The sequence below is a fragment of the Cavia porcellus genome, unplaced genomic scaffold (assembly GCF_034190915.1).
Source record: "Cavia porcellus strain 051 isolate PalLab524CR breed Dunkin Hartley unplaced genomic scaffold, mCavPor4.1 scaffold_8, whole genome shotgun sequence".
NCBI classification, from domain to species: Eukaryota; Metazoa; Chordata; class Mammalia; order Rodentia; family Caviidae; genus Cavia; species Cavia porcellus.
In genome coordinates, this window is record NW_026947491.1 from 91,511,333 (window position 1) to 91,536,874 (window position 25,542).

A 25,542-nucleotide genomic window follows, 5' to 3' on the forward strand; every position below is an offset into this window, starting at 1 on the left:
AAAGGCTTCTGTGGGTTAATTAAGAGACTTTGATCATGATCTTTGGCTTCGAACCCCAGGGTGGGTCCCCTTTCTTGCAGGACTAAGTGTGGACACACATGCACACATGTATATGTGCACATGCACATGCACACGCACACGCACACGCACACACACACTGTCCCCATCAGGAAGGTCACCCCCCCTCTTCCTGCCTCCTCAGCCTCCCGACCTGATTCCTGTCGTCCACCACCTCCCAGGGAAGCTGGTCCCCACCAGCTGCAGGCAGGCTCCCCCGCCAGCCCCCCTTTGGCACTCCCCACGGACCTGCAGCGTGGAGAGCTGTGGCTCCCAGGGCGTGGCCCTCGCTGTCCACCAGGAGGGCAGGCGCTGTGTGCTGTACTGTGATCTGATACGGTTCCAGGTCCCCCTTGTCTTATGTGTTGGCCGAAGACTTTCTCCTCTGCACATCGAGGTGGTGAGGTGGGGGCTTAAAGAGACAGGGCCGTGCCCAGTGACGTGGCCGCTGGGGGCTCTGGGCCTCGGGCAGTTCCTGAGTTGTCCCGGAGACCCAGCCCCGCGGCGCTCTCTGGCTCCCTGTCTGTCTGTGTGATTCTCTTTCCTTTCATTTTTATTCCTGCCCGTCCATGCCTGCATGGTCATAAAGGTCACCTGCACCCGGGGAGCTGGCACCCGAGCAGGGCACAGCTCCGTGCCTTGCTCAATCCCTTCCCTCTGTCTCTTGGTGCCATTTGCAAAAGATCCCTCTCCCTGGTTCCTGTTAGCTGACTTTTTTAATTTGCTCTTTAAATTATTTATACTTTCATTCTCATATAAGAGATTCAAGTGCTCATATGTTTGCTTTATTTCACTTAATATGGTCTCAAAGTGCATCCATGTTCGCACAAATGATTCAGAGACATCCTTTTTCCTTTTTGGGGGGACAAGGTCTCATTATGTAGCTCACGCTGGCCTTGAACTCAGGTGTAACTATCACAGGGGTCTCCTCCTCGGGGATGCCACTGGCCCCTGCCCTCACTAGAGGCCAAATAAGTGGGGCCACCTCATCTTAAGAATTTAGCCTCCAAAACTGTGAGATAAACAATCCTTATTTCTTTAGTAAGTAGCCACCTCAAGTATTTTGTTACAGCAGCAGGAAATGAATTAAGTTTCTGTTCCTAGTAATCACCATTGCCTTGAATTGGATTTAAAATGTCTCCCCTTTCTGCTCAGCAGAGTAAATGCAGGCAGGCGGCTGTAAAAGAGAGCCGGGTCCTCAGCCGGGTCCACCAGGAGACACAACCCACACCAGGTTTTTTCTCAAAAGGAGAACTTAACAGTAGGGACTGTTTAGTGAGTTTAAAGCCACGTAAATACAGCTGAAAAGAAGACAGAAAAGGGGTGGGGGAGCTGCAGGGGTGGCTCCTGCGGGAAGCACAGAACAAGGGGACCAGGTAGGTTAGTAAAATGTAGGCGCTCAGAGGAGGAGGTAGACCAGACGTCCCTGCAGAGGGAGGTGGAGACTAGCTCTCACATATGGGGCCTTGTGGGCAGGAGGGTGTGGAGCTGGGACAGGGTGACACGGTGCCCTTCTCCCCTGCTCTGTTCTGTCTTCTGCAGCTTCCTGCTCTCCTGAAATTCAGCTTTGGTTTCTTAGGGCTTACCATCACCCGGGCTGGGTCAGATCTGCCCACAGACCACCCCACCCGCAGGGCCGAGCTCCCTGAAATGTCCCCTCAGGGATGGGAAACAGGCTGGGGGTGGGGACCTGGGGATCTCTGTCTCTGGCTGGCTGGCTGGCTGGCTGGCTCTCTGGCTCTAGCTTCTCTACCTAAAGAAGTCTTCTCCAAAGTCCCCTCCACCTGTCCTACCTTCCCTGTGGGTTTAGAGTCCTCAGGGTGACCGGCTCCACGGCTCACTCTGTTGTTTAGTGCACTTCACGTCCAGCTGCCTGGCCGAGTCCTGCTCTGGGACAAGCCGCTGCTTCTCTCTGTGACGCCATGGTGCTGGCAGAGGGTTCAGCCGGGTACTGACCTCTCGCTGATGTGCTGTCCCCACCCCACCGTGTGTGCCACGCAGGAGGAGGACACCATCCGCTACCACGTGGTCCTGGAGAAGCTCCTGAAGAACGACCTGCGCCACGGCCTGCACCGGGAGACGCTGCTGGGGCCCTCCTACATGCTGGGCTTCTTTCTCCGCGGGAACCAGGTGCGCCCTTGTGCTCCTTACGGTCCAGGCTTGGTGTCTCTTCCCAGTGCCTTCTCTTCCACACTGGAACAGCCTGCACTTCTGGAGCCTTAGCAATACAACAGACGGGTCTGGCCAGAAAGTCATGGCAAGCCCAGCCTGTCAGCTTCCCCTTGCTCACCCTGTGGTCAGTCTCCAGGTAGCCAGGGTGGTCCATGAACTGTGGGAATCAGACCCCAACAGTCTCAGGCACTTCCGCAAGGTAAACCCAGGGGACAGTCCCCACCCGACTGGCCTCCAAGCTGCAAGGGAACCTGGGAACTCACCTGCCTCCCAGAAAGTGGCATCAGCTCCAGGACCCAAGGAGCCCAGGGATTCACAAGGACCCAGCCACCAAATGAGTAATGTGCTGACCTCTCTGCACTCACCACGCTGCATCCCAGCGTCATGTCACATGATACCTAAATATGCAATGATGAGAGTTCGTAAAAAAGAAATTAGTGAGACTAAATGTCTATCAGATTTCTTTGGTTGTTGTTGGTTGTTTTGTAGTGGTTTGGTTTTGTTGTTGTTGTTTTGTTTTGTTTTGTTGTGTCTTCTTGAGACAGAGTCTCACTATGCAGGTCAGGCTGGCCTTGAATTCACCATGTAACCTAGGCTGGCCTCGAACTCTCAGTGATCCTCCTGTTTCAGCCTCCCCAGTGCTGGGATTACAGGTGTGCACCTCTGCACCCAGCAACTGTTTCTGAGTCTGGGTCTCACTGTAGAGCCCGGGTAGACTCCACCTGCCTCAGGCCCTTAAGTGCTTGAATTACAGGCACGCCCACCATGCCCAGCGTAGTATCTAACATATTTCAAACATAAAACCATATTCCTATACTTTAAATGTCAAGTGAAAAGATCAATCTATAAATTTTAACAAGATACTCATGGTGAAATTCTAAAATAAATCCTCACAAGAAAACTTAATAAAAACAAATTATTATTTAAGAACCACTAAGTACTGTATAGAAATGGAAGTTTTAAGCAACAATATTATTTAAGTCTTTTTAAAAAGTTATCTTAGAAACAATTTCTTTGGTGGGGTCAGCCCTGAGTCACAAGTACATTTTTGTAAACTTTTTATCTGTTCAGAGTTCAATAAGACTTTCTTACTCTTTATTACTTGGAGAATAATCTAACTCCAAATATTTTTCTGGCTCTTACAAGTAATTCTGAATATTTATATAATAACTTTGAGATACATTTTCTAATTTTTCTTAGATTGGCAATTATATTATTGACAAAATTGAGTTTTCATTTCGAGTCTTGCTTTTATCTGTCAGTTTTTAATTTCATCGTGTAGAGATGGATAGATAGTCTGGTATGATTAGTTGAATCAATTTCAGTGTCATAATTGCAAGATGCAATTTGTTTTGCCCAGAAATTCTTTTTATCTGGAGAAAGAATGATTCACTGACAGTCATCTATTTTTCTGTGACATTGTAAGTGTAGGAAAAATGCTTTCCAAATGAGTAGGTGTGTTTCCAACTTTTAATGTAACCTATAATTCTCTGAATACATCTCATGATAGAAGCAAGCCAGGCTGTTTTAATGCCAAGTTAAACAGCATTATAGCATCAAATGTTCTGCCATGTGGATACTTAAAAATAGCTGGATACCTTGGAACTCTGGAAATTTGTATTATAATCACCATTCAAGACCAAATAAGGTTCCCTGGTGGTTTTCCAAATGAACGGGGACCTTGGAGCACCTCTGTGGAACGCAGCCGTGATTCATCGCCACATCTAAACAGAGATTTGCTTCACTGCAGAGAAATCACAGGGGCTTTAGCATGCAGAGGAGATTCAGGGTAGGCAGTTAGGAGACCATTTCATTCTGGTTGGTTTTTTGTTTTTTTTTTTTTTTTTTTTTTTGGCTTTCTTCTGTTTTGGTGGTAGAGGCAATTGAACTCGGCTTTGCACTGGGCAAAATCCCCAAACCGTTATCATCATCATCATCATCATCAATTTTGAGACAAGGGCATGCTAAGTTGCTAAGCTCTGTAGGCTGAGTTTGAACTTGTGGTTCTTCTGCTAATAGGGGAAACTGCTTTTTTGGGGGGAGGACCAGGAATTGAACTCAGGGCCTTATGCTTGCCGGGCAGGCGCTTGTGCTGCTGAGCTATATCCCGGTCCTCCTGCTAACTGGATCATTTAATATTGCTCAATTGGAAATGATGAGGATATCATTTCAGTATTATCTTATGATTTTTTTTTGGAACCGAGAATTAAACTCAGGACCTCACATTTGCCAGGCAGGCACCATGCTGCTGAGCTACATCCCTGGCATTTTAAAACCTTACTGCATCTGACTTGATATCTGCTTAGTATAATAAAACATTTTCTCTTCATCCAGACCTCAGTCCTGCTCTATGTGCCCACATCACTCTATTTTTAAAGAACTATTGATTTTCATTTATACTCGCTGTACTAATGAACTAATGGCTTTATTTGTTTTTCATGAGTCAATCATTAAAATATCCTACAAGAAGTTACTATTAAACCTGTCCTGGAATCTGCAGGACAAGTCACACTCTCCGTGTATTTGTTTGCAGAAAGGCTCACACCTCACAGGCCTTGGCCTCCACTCAGAAACTCCGCCACGCAGCCTTGCCAGTGGGCGCTAGTATTTCAAAAAAGGAGAGCATCTGGGCATGGTGGTACACGCCTGTCATCCCAGCACTCAGGATGTTGAGGCAGGAGGATTGCTGCAAGTTTGAGACCAGCCTGGGCTACAAAGTGAGCTCAAGGCCAGCCTGAACTGCATAGTGAGACCCTGTCTCAAAAAGACCAAAAAAAGATAAAATAAATTTTAAAAGATAAAATCCTGTCTGACCCTCTTGTTCACAGCTCTATGTAAATGAGGCTCCGATAAACTACACCAATGCAGCCACGGACAAGGGAGTGATCCATGGCTTGGAGAAAGTTCTAGAAATTCAGAAGAACAGATGTGATAATAACGAGACCATTACTATACAAGTAAGTTCTTCTGTCAGGGCCCAGTGATGCAGCCAGAGTGATGGCTTCGTTTTGTAATTCTCTTTGCCTTCGGAATTGTCTCTGGGGTCCGTCCCAGTTCAGTTCTCCAGGTCCTCGGGGGCATCCCTGATGTGTCCAGCATGCTGGGCTGAGGTTCTACAAAGACAAACCAGGAGTGGCTGGACACTCGATGAGCTTCTGCCTTATGCAGCAGGTCGACTATACACTGTCTGCACGCAGAGGCGGAGCAGGAGTCTAAAACCACGGCATCTCCAGGAAAGTGGGCACGGGGAGGGGCGAAGAGGCCCCTGTGACAGTGCTGACCAAGCCTGGTCTCCTAGGAGGGGACGCAGCCCCCTCCAGAGGCTGGGGAACACACCCACCCTCACACGTTTGTGACAGGCAGAGAAAGGAGGGCCCGAGTCAAGGCGGCCTGGTCTGGATCCAGAACTCGCAGGATTGGTGCCGTACTGAGCCCCGGGTGCCTGCTGGTGTCTTAGGACCAGGTAGCACAAAGCGTTTCTGTCACATGTGACAGTCGTTCCTAGAGAGCATCTCGACTCTGCAGCCCCCGGCTGGACCTCCTGCTTCCCACGCTGGGCACTGTGGTCTCTGAAGGTGGCCCGGTTGACTAAGTCAGAAACTTAGTGAGGGAGATTGTCAAAAAAAATTTTTTGGATTTGGATGAGTCGGAAGATTGTGGGGTAAAGCAAGGCTTAGGCAGGCGCGCCCTGCATTTTTTTTTTTTCTGTCTTTTTGAGACAAGGTCTCGCTGTGCAGTTCGGGCTGGCCTTGAGCTCGCTTTGTAGCCCAGGCTGGTCTTGAACTGGCAAGCATCCTCCTGCCTCAGCCTCCCGAGTGCTGGGATGACAGGTGTGTGTCACCACACCTGGCTGACCCTGCAGTCTTTCCAGTGTTTGTCCAGAAGAAAAACACTCAAGAGGTTGACCAGAAGTCTCCCTTGACTTTCCATTCCACATTCCAAGGCCTCCAGGCTCTAGGAAACACTGCAGGCTTGTTTGCACTAAAACTAATCACCTTGAAATGTCTCCTCCGCCTGTGTTTTTTGCCAAGGGAAAGTGCGAACACTGTCAAAAGCCGCCCATCTGCCCGCCCGGAACCAAACCGCTGGTGAGTACTTTGCGTGCTTTGGGAGAGCGGCTTCCAGATCGACAGGGTCCAAGCCAGAGAAGGCGCTGCCAGGCAACCTCAGTTCCAGGCCCTCGCGCTGCCCTGGGTTTAATTAAGTTGTGCGCCTCTTAGTAAATTCTTGTAATTCTACTTCTTTATATTACATGCATCTTTGTAAGGTTTAAACGCACTTTTCGGAGGTACCGAGGACAAATTTAATGAATGACTGCCTGGAAATGGGTCCATAAGTTGACACAGGCTACAGGAAGGGTTTTTCACGTTCTGTGTCTGTAGTAGAGGAAGGCGGCAGGAAATGGGACGCAGCAGAACACAGACGCCCGCCCGAAGCCCGCAGGCCTGGGCACATCCCACATCCTGTGCTTTTATAGTCAAAGCTACAGCTTTCTCAAGAAAACACGGGCACGCGGGCGAGGGAGAGGCAGCACGTCTGTGAATGCAGCGCCCGTCAGTGTTCCTGCAGCTTATTTTTTGCTACTTCTGATAACAACCATGGCCAGGAGAAGCACTTGCCGCCTTCCAGAGCCGGTGACTCAGTCACAGACAAAGGCTGGGTCTCTGCTCAGGCCTTGAATTTGACCTCCTATATTGTAAATCTACACAAGGGAGCTTAATCCCTCGTCCCCCCAGAGCTGATCACAAACCAACAGACAGACAGACACCCAGGTGTAGCTCATTGGGCACACAGGGCTTTATTATATGATTCTTCCCAACTCCAGCGAGTCTTCTATGGGAGCATTTTTGCAGGCCCAATGGTGTGGTATAATTTCACTTTTCTCCCTGGCATTCCTGCCAACGCCGGATTTGGGCTTTTTCTGCTGGCAAAAGCTACCCCAGCAGCCACAGGCACGCAAACCCCACAGCGAGGTGTCCCTCGCTGACTTCAGGAAACCGGAAATGTCCTTCCTGATTAAAAGCCAGGCGCACTGCTCCCGATCCGCAGGAGAAGAGGAGCCCATGCGTCTCCAGCTTCTACTTCATGGGAAAGCGCTCCGTGTTCATCGGATGCCGGCCGACCTGCACCAGAACTGTCATCGTGAGTACAGTGCCCTGGCCACCCTCGTGGTCACCAGGGCCACCCCAGGAATCCTGGCACAGACCCGCTTCTCAGATCGGGTCGCCTCCTGGCCATTGCCATCCCCACCGTCATGCAAAGCAGCGGCAGCGGCAGTGGCGGGGACCACACTCAGGAACGGCCCCCAGATGGAGCTGGAGTAAAGGGGCCACGTCCTGCCCGTCGGTGATGAGGGAAGGCAGGCAGTGTGTGAACGGGCAGGAGGGAGGCAGGACATGGGCCAGCGGCTCCCTGAGAGAGGTCGGGGCCCAGCTGCTCCTTTAGCGGACAGCACCCCAGCGCCAAGGACCTCTGCGGGCCACTGTGGGAGCTGTGGGAAGATTCTCTGGGACTTGTGGTATTGCTTCTTTTCCAGGGGATGGGACACTCCCAGGCCTGTTTCAGCAAGGGCAGAGGCGGGGGTCCAGGCTGCGGGGTGCAGAGCGAGGGGTGGCAGCAGATTTTGTCTTAAGGCAGCCAAGAACTGGGACAGAGGAACCCAGTGGACACCTCACAGGGTCTCCTGAACCCCAGAATCCCTCATCCCAGGGCCTAGCCTGCAGCGGCCTTCAGTAGTGGACAGTGTTCAAAGCACAGGGGCCCATCTGGGGGTAACAGAGCCTGTGTGTCAGGGGGACGGGGCCCAGCCTGGGGGTGACGGGGCCCAGGTTTGGGGTGACATGGTCTAGAGAAGTTGAAGCACAGGTTGGAGAGGGAGGGAGCCCCCCTTCCCAGCACCCTGCTTTTGTCCTCCAGTTGCCATGCTGCCCTTCTTTGGAGTCCTCCTCTCCTCCCTGGCCCGTCCTCTTCCCAGACTTCCTGGTGGAGGCCTCCATCCTCCCAGTGCCAGGAGCTGCCAACCCTCCCCAGCCCAGGACTCAGCCCACCGCCCCTGCCCTGGGCAGACCCCGAAGCCAGCCTGGGTCCAGCGGCCGTGCCCGCGCTGCAGCCTGCCCCTCCCTTGCAGACGCGCTCGTGCTGTGCTGGCTTCTTCGGGCCGCAGTGCCAGGCCTGCCCCGGGCAGCTTGGGAGCACATGCTTCGGGAACGGCATCTGCATGGATGGTGTGAATGGCACGGGCATGTGTGCGTGTGACCCTGGCTTCCAAGGCACGGCCTGCGAGACCTGCGTGGACGGCAAGTACGGTATCCACTGTGACCAAGGTGCGCACCCGTGGGACCCTGTCCTCTCCCACCTCTGCCCCGAGCCGTATCCCACCGGAACTGTTGGTGCTAGGGTTTTATTTATAATTTCGAGACAGCTGGGTACGGTGGTGCACACCGGTAGTGCCAGCACTTGGGAGGCTGAGGCAGGACGATTACAGGTTCAGGCCCAGCCTGGGCAGTGTAACGAGTTGGCAAGATCCTATCTCAAACTAAAAAACTCAGCAAGTGGAGACTTGGCTCAGTGTGAAGGCTCTGTGTTCACCGCCAGGGCTGGAAAGCCAGAAGCTGCTGATGAGAAGCAGAACTAAGATTTTGACACCTCGAGCTGTCCTCGGTCACTGCAGGACAGGCCACTCTGCCCACGCGCCACCCCCGGCCGTCGGCCCTGTTCTTGCAAAGCAGTGCTGAGCCAAGGCAGCTGCTCTCTTTGCACTGGACTCGCTGAGCCCGGGAATTCGAGGGGGCATCTGTGAGGGGCGGGAGAAGCTTCCTGGCCCTGGATTAGAAACGAATCGCTCTTCATCCTCTGCCGAAGCCCATCAGTGTAGGACCACTGTTTCTCATCAGCCGGTGTAACTCAGACAAAATTCTGTGCAGTGCCACGTTAGAGCGGGAATGTATGACATAACATACCACTGCTGTGAGTGCGGCCTTTCCCCCATGCATTGGGAAGAAATATACACTTGCCTGTGTGCAAGAGTTCCTCACCTAAAATCCCCAGATTTGAACACATTCTGGGGAAAGGAAGTTGCCATAGCTCTTACCCACTTCTCAAAGAGGTTTGTGAGCTTACCGTGAAATACAGGCATCAACATGTCCACACTGCCGAAGAAGGCAGTGAACTAGGTTGACATAAGCCGGATACCCACAGGGCTTGTAGCATGGTCCTATCCCCAAGGGTTAGGGGATAGGAGAGCCACGCAGTTCCAGAACCAGGCTGTGGGAGGCGCTGCGGACACATAGCCAGGTTCCCCTGTCACCTGGTGTCCTAGCCTGTGCCCCATTTGACTCCCCTTGCCCATGAGGGACAAATACCCCCAGAACCAGGTAGGAGAACGAAGTGCAAAGGATTACACGGAGCTGGGCATGGTGGTGCACTCTTGTAATCCCAGAACTCAGGAGGCTGAGGCAGGAGGATTTTTGCAACAACCTGGGCAACAAAGTGAGCCCAAGGCCAACCTGAACTGCATAGTGGGACCCTGTCTCAAAAACACAAAAGAAGAAGAAGAAAAAGAATTGCACCCAGCAAATGAGAGATGAGCTGGGCCAGAGTCTGACCATTTGTGGGCATTTTTCCACACAGCATGTACTTGTGTCCATGGGAGATGCAACCAGGGACCCTCAGGGGACGGCTCCTGTGACTGTGATGTGGGCTGGCGGGGCGTGAGCTGTGACAGCGGTAAGCTCCAGCCTTTGTGTCCCGGCCGTTCCCGGCCCGCTTCTCTGCAGCTGTGTTATTTTCTCTCTAAACACAAATGGCATCTTTATTGCTTTTTCTGACAAAAGAGGTTAATTCCTTCTTGCAGCAAGTAGCTTTTAAACTAAAGAAAGGTAAAAGGAAGAAACTAATCCCTCATCCCGCCCAGACAGGAAAGCACTCTGCCTGCAGCTGTACCCGCCTCCAGCCTGGCGGTAGGTGTGCAGGGTTCCGTAACCCGGTCTCACACGTCACAGTAGACAAGGGACATTTTACCCTGTGAGGAGACAGATGTCATTCATGTTAATGGTTTTGTGGTGCTGGGGATAAAGCCCAGGGCTTTGCACCTGCTGGACAGGTAGCTGCCACCAAGCTTGCCCCCAGCCCCGCTGCAGCTTCGAAAACGTGTCCTGTCGTAAGCAGTGCCACAGTGAGCGGACTCTGCACCTTTCCATGGTCGTGTCATTGACTCACTTGGCTCAGAGCCGGGCTTCTGAGGCAGGAGCTGGTGCTCAGGGCGGGGGGAAGGTGTCCTGCTTGTGGCCAGGGTGCCCGCCTGTTCCTCCTCTCTGAGGTCTTAGAAGGCCCCTGTCCTCTGGTCTCTCTGTGTCTCCATCTCTGCGCTGCAAGTGCAGGGCAGGAGGGGAAGGAGCCTCTCCAGTGCACAGAGCAGCACTGAGGTGTGGGGAAGCCGCCGTGCCCCGTGCCGGGATGGAAGGGTGCAGAGCTGGGGTGGGGTGTGCGGGCCACCGTGCCCCATGCTAGGACAGAACCGTGCAGAGCCAGGGTGCAGGAGCAGAAGAGGGGCCCATCTGCTCAGAGGCAGGGAGCCCTGCAGGGTGGAACAGGAAAGCGCTGTGACCTTAGCTGTGAGCAAGTGAGGAATCGTCAGACACCAGGTTGGCGAGAGCACCATGGACGTGGGCATCAGAGGGGTCCCTTCCTCTGCACCAGGGACCGGGAAGGAGCCCCCAGGTGCCCGCTGCTGCCCCGCGAGGGCCCCAGGGGTGTGGCTTGTCAGAGGGGCGTGGCCACCCGAAGCTCCAGGTGACAGAGCGGGGAGTTGGTGGAGGAGCCAAGGGAAACCAGAGCGGGAAATGTAACTAACAGTAGAAAATGAAGTCTTCCCTGAGTGTTTGACCTTTCTACTTGGCTCTGAGCTCCCCGGCAGTGGGTGTGAAAAGAGCCTCACCCAGCTGTAGATTTACACAGCGCTCAGGATGCCGCGGCTACTCTTAAGGACGCATTCCTTCCCTCCAGCCAAGGACTAAAAGCAGCTTCTCGAGTGCGAGCTGACCTTGCACCCGATTCTCTTTTCCAGCCATCACAGAAGACCACTGCAACGGGACCTGCCACACCAGCGCCAAGTAGGTGCCTTCTGGTCACCTTCAGGGGCAATGCTAAGGGGGTTCGGGCCCAGCAGTCTCCCCCCGAGGACCCAGGGTATAAAATGTCTCCAAGGAGCCCCTGTCCACATGCCGGAGGCACTTTTCATCAGGCCACCATCGCCTTACCTGGCACTGACAGAACTGCCGATTGTCACCCCCAGTCTGCCACACAGGACACACAGAGCCACGGAGATCTGAGGCACTGGTTTCCCCTTGCTCAGGAAGCACGGCCAGCGCCTTCCCGGCTCCACACGCCTAACCCCACCCAGGCTCCGCTCCGGCAGGAGCCCAAGCAGCCCATGAAGGGCCCAGTTGCTGGACTCAAACCCGGGCTCCAGGTCACCTCTGTGCCCTCCACTGATTATGACCTTGAATATGTTACTGCCCCCAAGTCTCAGCGTGCCTTGCGTCATCTGCAAAGGGGAATAAAAATAATAATCCCAATCTCGCAGTCAGGCGTGGGGGCTCACGCCTGTCACCCCAGCACTCGGGAGGCTGAGGCAGGAGGATTGTTGAGTATTTAAGACCAGCCTGGGCTACAAAGTGAGCTCAAGGCCAGCCTGAACTGTACAGGGAGTCTCAAAAAGACCAAATAACAATAATCCCAGCCTGCTGGGCTGTGGGGCAGTGCCCAGTGACAGGTGTCAGTGTGAAGCCCACCTGCTGTCTCTGTGACGGCCGGTGGCTGTTTCCTGCCTGGGGCTGATGCCCACGCGCAGACACTGCCGTCTGCCTGGTGGGTTGTCCCACTGCAGGTCGGGTTGTCCTCAGCGGGGTGGCACCAGGAAGAGGCAGGTCCTGGGTGCTGGGAACGGAGGGGTCCCTCGAGTCGGAATCGGGGTTGGGTGTCTTCTGCCCTCACCGTTTGCCCCCTTGCCTGGCAGCTGCCTTCTCAGCCCAGATGGCAATGCCTCCTGCAGCTGTGCAGCCGGATTCCAAGGGAACGGGACGGTCTGCAAAGGCAAGTGGGGGAGCCCGAAGGGGCCGGCGGTATCTGTATGGTGGGACTGAACAGTGTCGGCCCTGGCACCGCCATAGCTGGGCAGCTGATGGTGCCCGAGCGGTGCTGGAGTAGGACTGAGTGGGCGACTGCGCCTGCCTCCGACACACTGTGGGCCAAGCGGAAATCGCCCGGCAGCTCCAACAGCCAGGAGGTCCCTGGCCAAGGCCAGGCCCGGGCACTGCCCTCCCAAGGCGAGGCTGAGGGCCGCATTGCTCATGCCTGTGACCAGTTCAGAAAAGGGTTCAAGCCCTGGGCCTTCCTCCTGCTGAGCTGTGGCCTAGCCCTAGTGGTCTCCTAAGTGCTCGGAGCCCCCTGGCTCATCTGCAAAGTGGACAGAATTGTCTTCCTTGCCTTCGCTGAGGCTCAGTGGCCTCCCCACGTCTGCAGGCTGAGCTGTGAACTGTGATGCTGTGAAACCTCAGCCTCCTCGTTAGACCCCCCGGCTGGAGCCTGAGTTCTTGTAACTCACACAGCCGCAGGAAAGGGGCTTCGTGCCCTCTGCATCATTGTTTTCATCCGCAAGGCGGGGATCACAGAGTGGCCCCTCACTGGGTTTGTGGGTACAACCCGGTGAACACTGTAGAGTGCTAGCCTGTCTGAGCTCTTGACACAGTGCTGGAAAAACACAAGCTCTTTGCATTACTTTTCCTGTGTGTGGCAGGCTTTGGTGCAGACTGGTGACCGTTCTCGCCCTGTCTCACCCCGGGGATTCTCCCAGGATGACAGGTGCCCTGGCCCTGGTGCCCTGCCCTGGTGCCAGTTGTCTCTGAGTAGGAAGTGTATAGCACGTTCAGTATAAACAGCCAGGAAGGGCAAACAGCTGCAGTGTTTGCTTGTTCTCTGTTCTGAGGAATCCGCCCTGTTCACCCAGTGCCTGCCAGGGCGGTTTTGAAGAACCTTCGAGTTCTCAGAGACTCAAGGAAGCATTCTTGTGTTTCTGTTCTTCCCTCCCGTCTTAGCCATCAACCCCTGTGAGACCAGAAACGGAGGATGTGCCCCCGAGGCTTACTGCAAAAGGACCACCCCAGGAAGCCGGGTGTGCGAGTGCAAAGCGGACTACACAGGCGACGGCATCGTGTGTCTCGGTAGGGGACTGTCCCTCACCTGCCCGGGGGGGGGGGGGAGCCCTGGGCGTCAGCGGCTGGCACGGCTCCCCACGTCTTGGCGGGGAAGTGTGAGGGCGTGGAGGCGATGAGCCCACAGGAGGGTGTGCAACCCCCGAAACTCTCTTTGGAAGGAGAGATGGGGAGACTTTTCCAGTTAAAAATTTGATGGTGGCTGCATTGTTAATCTTTCTTTAGTGTGGGGTTGTTTTGTCCACTTAGCACGTTCTTGTTCCAGAAAAACCACAGAAGTTATGTTGCGCTGGGTAAAAAGTCCGAGGGGTAACTTTTTATATGCTCTCATGTTGCTAGGTACCTAGGGATTTTGTGGGGGGCGGGGGTTGTTTTGCTTTTAGGTTTTCAAAACAAGATGACAGGAATGTAACAGTGTTTATGATGCTGCACACTGTCATCTTCAGAATAGTCGCTCGGGTTACCAGCCACAGGGGTAAAGCAAAACAGTAAAATGGAACAAAACACTGGATTTCAAAAGCAAGGCGGGAGGGAATCCCCACGGCTGCTCAGTGCGCTCCGCCGGCGTCTGCGGAGATGCCCAGCCTGCAGTCACCCACACAGCGCCAGCTGGAGCTCTTCCTGCTCCTCAGTTGCCACGTCTCACCCTGAGTCCTCCGAGTCAGCCAGGTGCTTGCCGGGGTGGAGGGGGGGTCCTCTGCTGGTGCCCAGCCCCACCCCGCTGGCTCACAGGAAGGCGGCTCTGTGTCCTCCCCGATGTGTTTTTTAAATGAAAACCCGGTCTCCTGGTGCACAGTGCGCACTGTGCCTAGCAATAGGACAGGACCGCTTTCCCTGAAAAATTAAGGCTGCTACTGCTGCGTCCTACTTCAGTACCGCCTGACGCTCTGCTGTGGAGCTGTGCCATCCTAAGGCGTCCGGATCTTAACCTTCTCGTTGGGGAATCTTGTTCTGAAGAGCAGTTACGGGAGTAACTGAGACCGCTGCCCCTTTCTCTGTGCTCTCCTGTTAGTCTTCTACCCGGCTGGCTCTGTCACCTTCTCCGCTGCTGTTCACGTTTTGTTAACTGTCTGAGAGAAATGCAACGACAGTGTACCCCACTTACCCCGGATAACCGGGGGTGGTGTCTCCGGACAGCAGCAGCAGCCCTGGCCTTGCCACAGTGCTGTTACCAACGTCAGGGAATTTCCCACTGAGACAATACTTTTGTCTGACGTCCATTTGTGTTCTGATTTTGTCGGTTGCACCTGTAATATGGGGGATTTTTGTTTCGTTTTTGAGGGGGTGTTGGGGTTTTTTTGTGGTTTTTGTTTTTGTTTTGTTTTGTTTTTTGTTGGTTTTTTTTATTTTTTGTTGGTTGGTCTTTTTGAGACAGGGTCTCACTATGCAGTTCAGGCTGGCCTTGAGCTCACTTTGTAGCCCAGGCTGGTCTCGAACCTGCAGAATAATCCTCCTGCCTCAGCCTCCCAAGTGCTGGGATTACAGGCGTGCACCATGTAATACCCTTTGGGACACTTTTCTCTCCAGTGCAGGGCCGTCTGGGGTCGGCTGCTGCATTTAGCTGCTCTCTCCCCTTGATCCCCTCTGATCCAGGGTGTTCCTCAGCCTCGCCTGGTCCCTCGTGACACTGACATTTGGGAAGAGCAGAGTCCACCGTGCCAAGCTCCTTGCTCTGACGGTGCACCCTTTCCTGGGGAGGGTTTGGAGACTCTTCCGTGATTAGGTTCCCTTTGTACATGGCCAGCGCAGATGTCACCCGGGTGACGCTGTGTCCTTCCCAGGCGCCCACACCAGATGCCGAGCTTGCCATCCACCTCCCGTGTGGGATGTGAATTCCCACCTCTCTCTCTGTGCTGTTCTTTTTCCCCTTTGCTACTAATAAGCAGGCGAAGATGAGACACCATGGAATCAAAACACTCCTGATCAAAACGCCCTCCTCCTGCATCTCTCGGGGATTTTCCTCTTGGACCCGTCTAGGTCCCATTACTTTCATCCGTGGCCCTGTGCACTGAACTCTGAGGACCCCCCACCCAAAGTTCAGGCCCTGTATGCCCACGCTCGCGTTCACTGTGCACAGGGACAGATCTCAGCCTGCGGACCGCAGCTCTGCCTGGGTCAGCCCATCCCACAGGAGCTGGGTTCCTCTCCACTGCCCTGAGGTGCCAGAAACTGATTCACACATGAACCCTGCGGCTCGCGGGCACCCAGCCGCCCTCAGCACACTTCTGCCTGGGCAGGCAGCTGGGTGCTCAGGACAGGTGCTGGCTTTTGTTCTGCAGAAATCAACCCGTGTTTGGAGAACAATGGTGGCTGTGACCGGAACGCGGAGTGCACACACACAGGACCGAATCAGGTGAGCTGTCCCCCTTTGGTTAGGTTAATGGTTTGGGACTCAGGCTGTGACATGCTCGAATCACTGGAGCAGACCCCAAAGCGCCAGAAGTTGGGCTCAGCCCTGAGTTCTGGGCCATCAAAGGGGAAACAGGTGAGACCCTGGAGGCCAGGGACCCAGAAAATCAGAGAATCATCTGGGTAGCAAGGGAAAGATGGTCCTGAGGTGCAGGGCACTCAGTGTGCTGCAAGATCAGATGCCCATTGTCCATCCTGGTGTTGCGAATCACCATGGGGCCCAGGGGGCAGTGGTCATGGCCAGCACCGCCCTATCCATGAACTGACCCCTTCACTTCTGCTCCCCGACAGGCCGTCTGCAACTGTTTGCCCAACTACTCCGGCAATGGGAAGGTCTGCACGCGCATCAGCCTCTGCCTGATTGTGAGTAGGCCTCCAACACGGCCTCCGGGCCTGGGTCAAGCTGGTCAGGGATTCACCCCGGTGCCAGTGCAAATCCAAAGTCAGCAGGATTCCTGGTTTCCCAAGGGTAACCCTGCTAAGTAGCCCTCAAGAGTCAGCTAAGCAAGCTGAACACATGCACAGTCCAAACTCTGGTTCCCTGGCTGTGGTGATCGGTTGATCGAAGACTGATGTTAATTAGTGTTAATTAGGGTTTTGCTTTGTTCTCTGTGTTCTAATGGGGAGGAAGCCAAACACATTACAAAATGTGAAATGTTGCATATGTGCTGCCCAGAGTTGGGGTCAGGAGGGACGAACAGACAGAACACAGCAGACTTACAGGGCACTGGCTGCCCTGTGTGGTACTGTCACGGTGGACACAAGTCACAGAATGGACAGCACAGCATTAGCCTTTCCCATTGCCGGGACAAAATGCCTCCCACCACAGCTTTAAGAAAGAGGGTTATTTTGGCTCTTGGTTCCAGAGAGTTCGGTCCATGGTGGCCTTGTTCCAAGGGAGAAATGGCTTGGGAAAGGGCTGAGTGGAGGAGAGCTGCCTAACCTGTGGCAGCCAGGAAACAGAGAGGAAAGGAAGGAGAGAGGGAGGGGAGGGGAGAGAGAGAGAGAGAGATTTTTCGGTGACCACTTCCTCCTGACAGCACATTCAACTCTAAAATCATCTGTAGAAAATCTCACTGATAAAAACAGTGCCTGCGTGAACCAAGCACTTTCCAAACCCCCGTCTCAGAACCCATGAGCATTTAACACTGGGTGTAGAAATGTCTTTTCTCACGATTCGGAAAGCCCAGAATCCAGATTGGAGGTGTCCACGAGGACGGCCCCGGCAGGGCTCCAGGGCAGTGTCCTTGCCTGGGCCTTCCCGCCCCAATGCATCCCTCCAGCCCTGCCTCCACCCTCTCTTGCCCTCCGCTGTGTCTGGGTCTCCTCATCTTACACAGCGCCCTCTGGGTTTGGGCCTTCTAGTTCATCTAGGGTGACTCAAATTCCTGAATTTCACCCAAGGCTCGTTTTCTAAATGAGCTCACATTTCCAGACAGTGCGGCTCAGGCCCCAGACTGTGTGCCTCCCCGGGTCACAGTTCACCCTTCCAAGCTGGCAGGAGCGGGGATCCTTGTCCAGCATCAGTCATCACTGCCACAGGAGGTCTTCCACTGGCATTTTTCGAAGCTTGCCCGGTGTTCGCCCAAAGACTCCCAGGAGAAGGCTCTTCCCACCGCTCAGCAGCACCGTGCTCAGGAATTCCTTCTGTACCACGGTTTCGGGGCTGTCACGCCCTGGGGGCCAGGCAGGGGCGTTAATCTTGAGTCTGAATGCAAGGCCCCCCCTTGCACCATCTACCACCCAGGGGTGGCTCTGTCTGCACGGCTCCAGCTCCCTCGTGCCGTGAGCAGTGCCACCCCGGAGCTGGCTGTGGTTCCAGCCTCACAGAGAGAAATAAATTTTTATGTGCATCTCTACATTTTAGATGATTAATAGAAGATGATTAATTTTAAAAGACTAAGTTAAATGAAACACAGAGCTGCGTCTGGCTCAAGGGCCACCAGTGTCTGCCCAGGTCTCTGTACCAAAGACCGTGTGACAGTCCCCTCCCCGAGCTGGTCTCTGTGCAGCCTGTCTCAGGTCTTGTGCGCTGCTCAAACAGGACACCTCGCTGGGCCACCAGAAGGAACATGATTCATAGTCCAGGGGCCGGGAAGGTCAAGAAGGAGTTTAAGAGGCCAGCGTTTACCCTTCCTGCCATGTCTTCTGCTGCCCAGTGGCACTGCCTGGCAGAAAGGCCAACAGGGGCTGACAGCAGGAGCCAGCGAGGGGCCATCTGGTCCTTTCCTGGGGAGCCCCCCCTCTACACCTCAGAGGCTCTTCAAGCTGTAGCTCGAACCTCACAGCTGTACCTGCCCCGCATGCGGTCCCTTAGCCAGGCAGCAGAGACAGCACGGGGTGTGACCACAGCCTCCCGCCTCCCTGCTGGATCCTCCCAAAGGGCCTCACCAAGGCTGAGCGTGGGGCCTGGGTTGGAATCCTGATTCTGCTCACTTTGTTCAACATCTTGATCATCCGTGCCTCAGTTTCCTCTTCTGTAAATCAAGCTAACACTTTACTCAGAGATTACTCTGGGGCCTCATGGAGCTGATGTTCACACGGCACTGTCTTCTGGTCTGTGGGAAATACTAGCTTCTGCTATTATAAATAGGGTCAGAACACCCGTGCCCTCCCGCCAGCCCTTGGACGGAGACACCTCCCAGCTCTCACGCTGGCTCAACCACGGCCATCTGCTCTCTCAGCCACATCTCCATGAATGAACTTGGTGATGACCGTGGCTGACTATTCCAGACAGGGTGCCAGCTCTCTGAGGATCGGGACCATACTTGTCCCTGTGGATCCAGTGGAACCCTCATGCGCTGGTAACACACCATGTACCAGGCACTGACCTGTGCCCCAGGAATCATTGGTGACCCATGGCCGTGTCTCTGTCCTTAAAGAATTCACATTTGGGAAAAAGAAGCAAATACTAAGTGTTGTAGTCAGGGGTTGTGAGAACAATTAGAATCAGGACATGAAATTTAAAATATTATTTATGGTGGTCACACAGAGTTAACACAAAGTGCAGGAAATCTGTCCACAACACCAAAGACACAGAATATTCATGCAAGGGCCTGGATCCCACAGCAATGTCCTGCATGAGTCCAGAAGAAGACCCAGAGCTCAGGACAATGCCTCCCACGAGTCCAATTGGAGGTCCAGAGCCCACGAGAAGGACTCACATCAGTCTCTTTTACGGATCCATACTGAGAAGGCCCAAAGGTCATCAGTGGAAGCCAGAAAGTCCATGCCAGTGGGGTGAAGGAGCTGTGCTGGTGGGATGAGGGTTCTGGATCAAAGGAGTCACACTTACAACAAAGACCAGTGCTGTCCTGAAAAGCATCACAGCAATATGGAGGCCCTAAGCTCCTCCAATGACAAGCACAGCCAGATACCTGCCAGGAAGCCAGGATGCTCATGTTGGAGTTCATCCTGGAGACCAAGCAGCACACATCTTCCTCTCTGGAGCCAGGAAGCAATGCTCCGTGTGAGGACCGGAGCTTTTCCAGGAGAACCAACGGCTCAAACAGCAGCACGTAGAAAACCCCACAACGCCTCCCTTTCTCCATCTCCACGTCTCCACGTTGGCAACTTTCCTCATGGAGCATCTACACGCAGCAGCAGGCTAATTTAATTCCGCTGGTGTTAAACTGACACCAGTTCTTAATCTGTGACACTAAGTATATCCATAAACGCATTTGTTTAATAAAAACAGTGGGTAATAAGAACATTCATGAGGGAGAAGTCATTTCAGGTTACGGTGACAGCATGCTACAAATGGGGTGGCTTGTGCGCCACAGAGAAATTGGCTCTGAAGGTGGGCAGTCCGACCCCGAGGCACTGGCAAATTCTGTGTCCAGTGAGAAGCTGCGTGCTGGTCCACATATGGTGTATTCAAGGGAGTGTGTGTGTATGTGTGCACATGTGTGTGTCCTCACTTGGCAGACGAGACAGCTGAGCTTCCCACACGTTCTGTTTATAAAGACACTGATCTGTCATGATAGAACCAAGCCCTGCTCCTTCCTTACACCGTCACCTGTCACCTTTGGGTCAGGATTCCCACACAGGACCTGGGGGGCAGGAGGGACGCCGCCCCTCAGACGTTGAGTGTGGGAGAGGCCGGGAGCGCTCACCGGGGTGGCCATGCGCCCTGGACACCTGAGGGTAAGAAGCTTCCGGTTTGGAGACTTCTAACTTGGGTTTTCTAGAGAGGCCTGGAGATCCGCTGGGCTCAGTCTGGGGGGGAAGCAGCCATGACATGGAGAAGGAATTAAACGTCCACTTTGGGGGAAGAGCAAGTGATACCAGCTGTCGTACTTGGACTGTTTCTTTTTGTTGTTTTGGGGTGCTTCATTTTTGTTTTTGGTTTTGGTGGTGCTGGGGATTGAGCCCAGGGCCTCACACATGCAAAACAAGGGCTCCCCCTGCCCCTGAGCTGCACCCCAGCCCTCCAAAAATAACCTTCGCAAGGGAGCTGCACGACAGAGCTGACCCCATCTCCCGCCTCTTGCAATTTTACCAGGGAAACGGAGGCTGCCACTCGAACGCCGTCTGCAGTGACACGAAGACAGGCAAGAGGACTTGTACCTGCAAGCAGAACTACGTTGGGAACGGGTTCACCTGCCGGGGCCACATCTACGAGGTAACACACGGACCGCTTGGCGCCGGAGCTCTGAGGGCCACGCCGGAGCTTCATGGGATACAAGGCTGCACAAAAGTGGGGGCAGCTGTGTTTGTAAAGGGTGGCAAGAAGGAAATGTCCCCTGCCTGAGAGAAATCGCTGGACCTGGGAAAGAGTATGTGATGGTTAAGGTGGACCATAAGCTAGGCGCCGTGGCCCATCCCTGCCATCCAGCACTCAGGAGACTGAGGCAGGAGGGTTGCTGTGAGTTTAAGGTGAGCCTGCCTCAAAAAAATTAATAATACTCAACCAATAGTTCTGCAGTCGGGAACAGCTAGGTTGAATTTAGCCCCACCAGGGGGTACCATTGCGATCCTCTCCAGGTGTTTCAGTCTCTGAGGAAGAATAATAACACTGGCCAGTTGTTAAAAGGATTAGATGGGATGTGTTTAAGACACACAGCACGCCACCCAAGTGTGAGTGTGTGTGTGTGTGTGTGTGTGCCAGAAGTGTGCCCGGCCATGCACACCTGTGTAGGGCATGGAAAATGAGAGGGGAATTCTAACTGATCCAGCATCCTTTCTGTTGGAGAAGCCAAAGCTGCCCTGAGCCCATCACCCGTTTCTTGGAGGGTGTCAGCTGTATCCGAAGTGTTTTTAAAACGTCTGAGTGCAGGTTTAAAGTGCCCTTAGAGCTCAGGGCTTTGGAAGTAGCTGGCCCTCTTTGATGAATCCACTGTGTTCCCACTGTCCTCGGAGCTCCACTGCAAGACTGGACCAGGGCTCCTGCGAAAGCGGACCTTGCGGTCCTAGCGGGGGTGGCACATCCCGCAGCCTTAGAGAGCTCACCCTTTGCAGCAGCGCTGTTCCTAGATGCACCTGCAGCCCATGGCCTGAAGCAAAACTACCCTGTTTTTGTCTGCAGGAGCTCCCCAAAGATCCCCAAACATCCCAGTATTTCTTCCAGCTGCAGGTAAGAGCCGTGTGTCTGTCCGCCAGAAGTGTGGGCTCGGCCAGTGGGCAGCTCCGTGACGGGTGGGCCTAGCATGCAGCAGGCCCGGGTTTGCAGACTTGTAAGAGTCGGGTCTCAGACAGGCACGGCTGAGCACCAGGGCTGGTGCAGGAGGGAGGGGAGTGATGTCATGATCATGATGACCCTGTGATGACGTCATGGGGTGTTGTGGCAGTGCCCTCTTGTGCAGTGGTGATGTCGTACCTGGTGACATCACGCCCTCCCTCGGTGACCTCAGGCCAGTGCTGTACTCACCTCTGTAAGGTGCATACCTGGGCGATCGTCTGCTCACGTCTTCACTTTTAACAAAAAATGTAAGACTAAAAAAAGTAGAAAAAGTTTATAGAATAAGATAAAGGATAAAGATACTTCTACAGCTGCACAGCACACTGTGTTTTAGGCTGTCATTATAGGAGAATCAAAAAGCTAAAAGTGTGTAAAGTAAAAAAAACACAGAAGTTGAGTTTATTGTTGAAGGAAGAAGAGACTCAGCCAAACAAGTGCTGCCCGCGCGGACACACAGCGGTCAGTGACGGCCGCGGTCCACGGCTGCGCTGCCCTCCGCTCTTTAGCCCAGGTCTCGCGTCCCCTCGGTGCTGTGCCACACAGCCTGCTCGGCCAGCATGACAGCGGCCGTGCAGGTCCCCAGTGCGAGTCCCCAGCCGCACCACGCAGCGAGGGGTTCTGGGCTCCCACAGTGTCCAAATCACCCCAAAATGGATTGCTCAGGATGCGTCCCTGGCCGTGGGGCCCTGACTGCAGGCGAAAAGATTCCCACCTGATCAGGAGAGGAAAGAAACATGCCCAGGACAAGCAGTGAGAACAGGAAAGTCTCATCATCCTCCACCTGAACAGACCCCAGATGTGCTGGAGAAAGACACACACAGCCAGGAAGAGCCAAATCGCTGAACCACCAGAGGAAATGTAGCCGTAGGGAGGGTGTGACCTCAGGGTTGCCAGAAGACAGTCAACAGGAAAGCAATTGTGTGTGTGTGTGCGCGCGCATGCGTGTGTGCACAGCTCCCCTGATTATATGGAGCACTGGTGTACAGAAGAGACACTGGGAAATAAAACCTGGAAGACAGGAGTTGCTTCTGGGGGTGCAGTGGCCGCGGCAGACGCTGCTTTCTTCCCTGCGGGGTGTTTTCACAGTCAGTCATTCAAGCAGCACGTGCTGATTTGGGGGGAGGGAGGAGGATTCACCAGGTTGCCCCAGCTGACCACCCACCCTTGGCAATCCTCCTGCCCCGGCCTTTCAAATGGTGAGATTACAAACATACCCCACCATGCCCAGCTCTGTGTTGGTTTTATAATTAGAAGAAAAAAAAAAAAAACAAGCGTGATTCTTGATGGCAGAGAACCTGGATTTAATTAGAATCCAAGGCTGAAACACAGGTCTCCCTGCTGTTTTCTCTGGGGGTCCTCCAGTGTCTCGGGGACTTGCTCAGCCCCTGCATGGCTCAGTGACTGTGCACCCCTCTCTTCTGCCCGCCTGTAGGAGCACAAGATCCGAGACCTGGTCGGGGAGGGCCCCTTCACCGTGTTTGCACCCTTGTCTGCAGCCTTCGATCGGGAGCCCCGGGTGAGCTCCAGACAGGGCAGGTGGGGGAGGCTGGGGACCAGGACACAGTTTGGGGACCCTGCATGCGGTCAACAATGGTGACATTTCCAGACAGGACTTTGCAGTAGACGTGGTGTCTCTCAGCATGGGGACTGCTGTGCAGGCGATGCCCAGGTGGATTTGTGGGTAGGAACACTGGACTAAAGGGATCTCAAGTTTCTCGTCTTGCAGGATTTGTCAGGGTCTTTACCACTCCAGTGTTCAGGTGGCTCCTCTTTGAGGTCGCCCCCAGAGGGATGGCAGCTCACAGGACAGCTCACACTTGCTCAGCCTGCCGGGCAGCTCTGAGGACCTGGCCTACATTAACCCAGCTGACCCTCACGCATCCCCTCAAACGACAGGCCACGGAAAAGCATTTCCTTCCTCCTGGTGCTGGATGAACCCAGTGTCTGCTGCCAGTCCACAAGGGCTCCCGCTCCGAGCTCTGCCGGCCCCAGCAAGGACTCAGATTAGCCTTAAAACCAACCTCAAGTTAGCCTTCTCCTCCATGTCCATGCCTGTCTGTGCGTGAAGCAGGGCACAAAGACAACTTTAAAGCCAGTTTGACCTGCATTCATTTTTAAAGCACCCAGGGGATTCCCAGGGAGGGCAGTGGCAGCTGTGTGGCGTCAGTTACGCTGACCTCAGGATCAATACTGCGTGTGCTTCTCCCCTGCCAACATCCTGACCTTTCCTGAAGCTGAGGGAGAGAAATGTTTTTTTCCTTTTTCGGTTGTTTTTCCTTTTCCCTTTTCTTTTCTTTTTCTTTTTTCTGTATTGGAGACTGAACTCGGGGCCGTCACACTGAACCACATGCCCAGCCTCCTTCCCTAATTTTTATGTTGAGACACAGTCTCACCAAGTTCCCCAGGCTATACTCACACGTGTAATCGTCCTGCCTCAGCTTCCCAGAGTGCTGGGATGGCAGTACTGGCTGGAGTCTCTTCCCAGCAGCAAGTCCTGGAGCGCAGGGTTCTCGCACACAGGGCTGTGACACGCTGTACGGGGAGTCCCAACACCCCTCCTCGCTGAGATTCTCTCTCTGCACCCCGACACCACCCCGCCATCTCCAGGGGAGGAGGACAGTGCAGAGGACCAGAGAAGCCTTGGGTGAGGGCCTCCTGCCTCTGTCCCTTTGCAGATTAAAGACTGGGACAGGCTGGGCCTCATGTCCCAGGTCCTCCGGTACCACATAGTCGCCTGCCAGCAGCTGCTCCTGGAAAACATGAAACTGACCCCAAACGTCACATCCCTCCAGGGAGAGCAGATCGTCATCTCGGTCTCTCAGGTAAGAGCAGCCACCAGAGGGAGGGGCCCACTGTGTCCTCCTGCGGGCAGTACTGCGAGAATGGCGGCCGTGATCTGTCCAGTAACACACCAAGAAAATAGCTGGGCTGGACTTTAAACCCAGAGGTGGGCAGAGTGGGTACCACAGGGGACACGCTAAAAGGAAACCAAGAAGCAGATTTGGTGGTGCCCTGAGGAGGCTGAGGCTGAGGATGCTGTGAGGATGTCCAAGGCCAGCCTGGGCTACAGTGAGGCCGTCTCCAACAGCCCCAGTATAATTAGCTAATTCATGGAAACCAAGAGTCGGAAGAGGGCAGAAGGGCAGACGGGCGTGATCCACACTGCGCAAGGTCACAGCCAGTGTGTGAACACACTTAGTGTGTGCTCCTGACCGTGATTTTTAACTTTTTAAGACGGTGATTCTGTGCCTTATTTCATACTCCACAGTCATGCCAAAATGACCATGTTAGTTGATTCGGTATTATTTTCTCTTCTCCAGGTAAAAGTCACAATCCTGTCTGTTTTCTTTGTATAATCATAATTTTTTTAAGAAAAGGTATTCAGGTGTCCCAGTCTTCTGCTTTGGGCCCTGACGGCCCTGGAGAAGCATTTTTGGGGGTGACTTCGTGTCTCTTTCTCTCCTTGGCGCCCACCTCGGCTGCTCGCAGGACGCAGTGTCAATCAACAATAAGGCTAAGGTCATAGCCAGCGACATCATGAACAGGAACGGAGTCGTCCACATTATAGACACACTGCTGTCGCCTCAGAACCTGCTCGTCACCCCCCGGGACGCCTCGGGAAGGGTTCTGGTAGGTAACGAGTGTGCCCGCCCGGTGGACGGCTCGGAGTACCCCATCTCAGCTCTAACTGAGGCGCTGCTTTGAAACACGGCACTTCCGCTGCCTCCATCTCAAATTATCCGTAAAAGCCTCATAACCATGATTAGGAAAAAGTGAACAGAGGAAAGATCCATGTGAAGTCGATGTGTGCATTCTAGCTGGGCACCGTGGTGAGCATCTGGAGTCTAGCTATTGGGGGCTGAGGCAGGAAGGTCCCATCTGCCCAGGCGTTCAAGACTTCTGGGACCACAAAGCTCACAACTTTGTGAGACTTTGACTCAATTAGAACTGGACTTTGTGTTTCTTTTGTGGATGGGTCAGCTTTGCCATGGCCGGGGCAGAGTGCCTGGATGC

General features: G+C 53.9%; 1 protein-coding gene across 5 annotated transcripts in view; it reads left to right on the forward strand.

Moving 5' to 3' along the window:
* Window positions 1-25,542, forward strand: part of Stab2 (stabilin 2) — a 137,434-nt gene that overhangs the window by 79,571 nt on the left and 32,321 nt on the right. For 4 of the 5 annotated variants that reach the window (XR_010049463.1, XM_063255465.1, XM_063255466.1 and 1 more), the window contains 16 exons: window positions 2,059-2,187; window positions 5,058-5,186; window positions 6,261-6,317; window positions 7,279-7,371; window positions 8,357-8,552; window positions 9,859-9,954; window positions 11,294-11,339; window positions 12,245-12,321; window positions 13,323-13,448; window positions 15,719-15,792; window positions 16,140-16,211; window positions 20,353-20,472; window positions 21,376-21,423; window positions 22,961-23,044; window positions 24,204-24,350; window positions 25,018-25,158. Coding sequence is in view for 4 of the 5 variants with exons in the window: in XM_063255465.1 (XP_063111535.1) it covers window positions 2,059-2,187; window positions 5,058-5,186; window positions 6,261-6,317; window positions 7,279-7,371; window positions 8,357-8,552; window positions 9,859-9,954; window positions 11,294-11,339; window positions 12,245-12,321; window positions 13,323-13,448; window positions 15,719-15,792; window positions 16,140-16,211; window positions 20,353-20,472; window positions 21,376-21,423; window positions 22,961-23,044; window positions 24,204-24,350; window positions 25,018-25,158 (1,635 nt within the window). In the remaining variant the exon portion in view is untranslated. The remainder of the gene's footprint in view (window positions 1-2,058; window positions 2,188-5,057; window positions 5,187-6,260; window positions 6,318-7,278; window positions 7,372-8,356; window positions 8,553-9,858; window positions 9,955-11,293; window positions 11,340-12,244; window positions 12,322-13,322; window positions 13,449-15,718; window positions 15,793-16,139; window positions 16,212-20,352; window positions 20,473-21,375; window positions 21,424-22,960; window positions 23,045-24,203; window positions 24,351-25,017; window positions 25,159-25,542) is intronic. The other variant, XM_063255467.1, reaches the window with a different exon arrangement.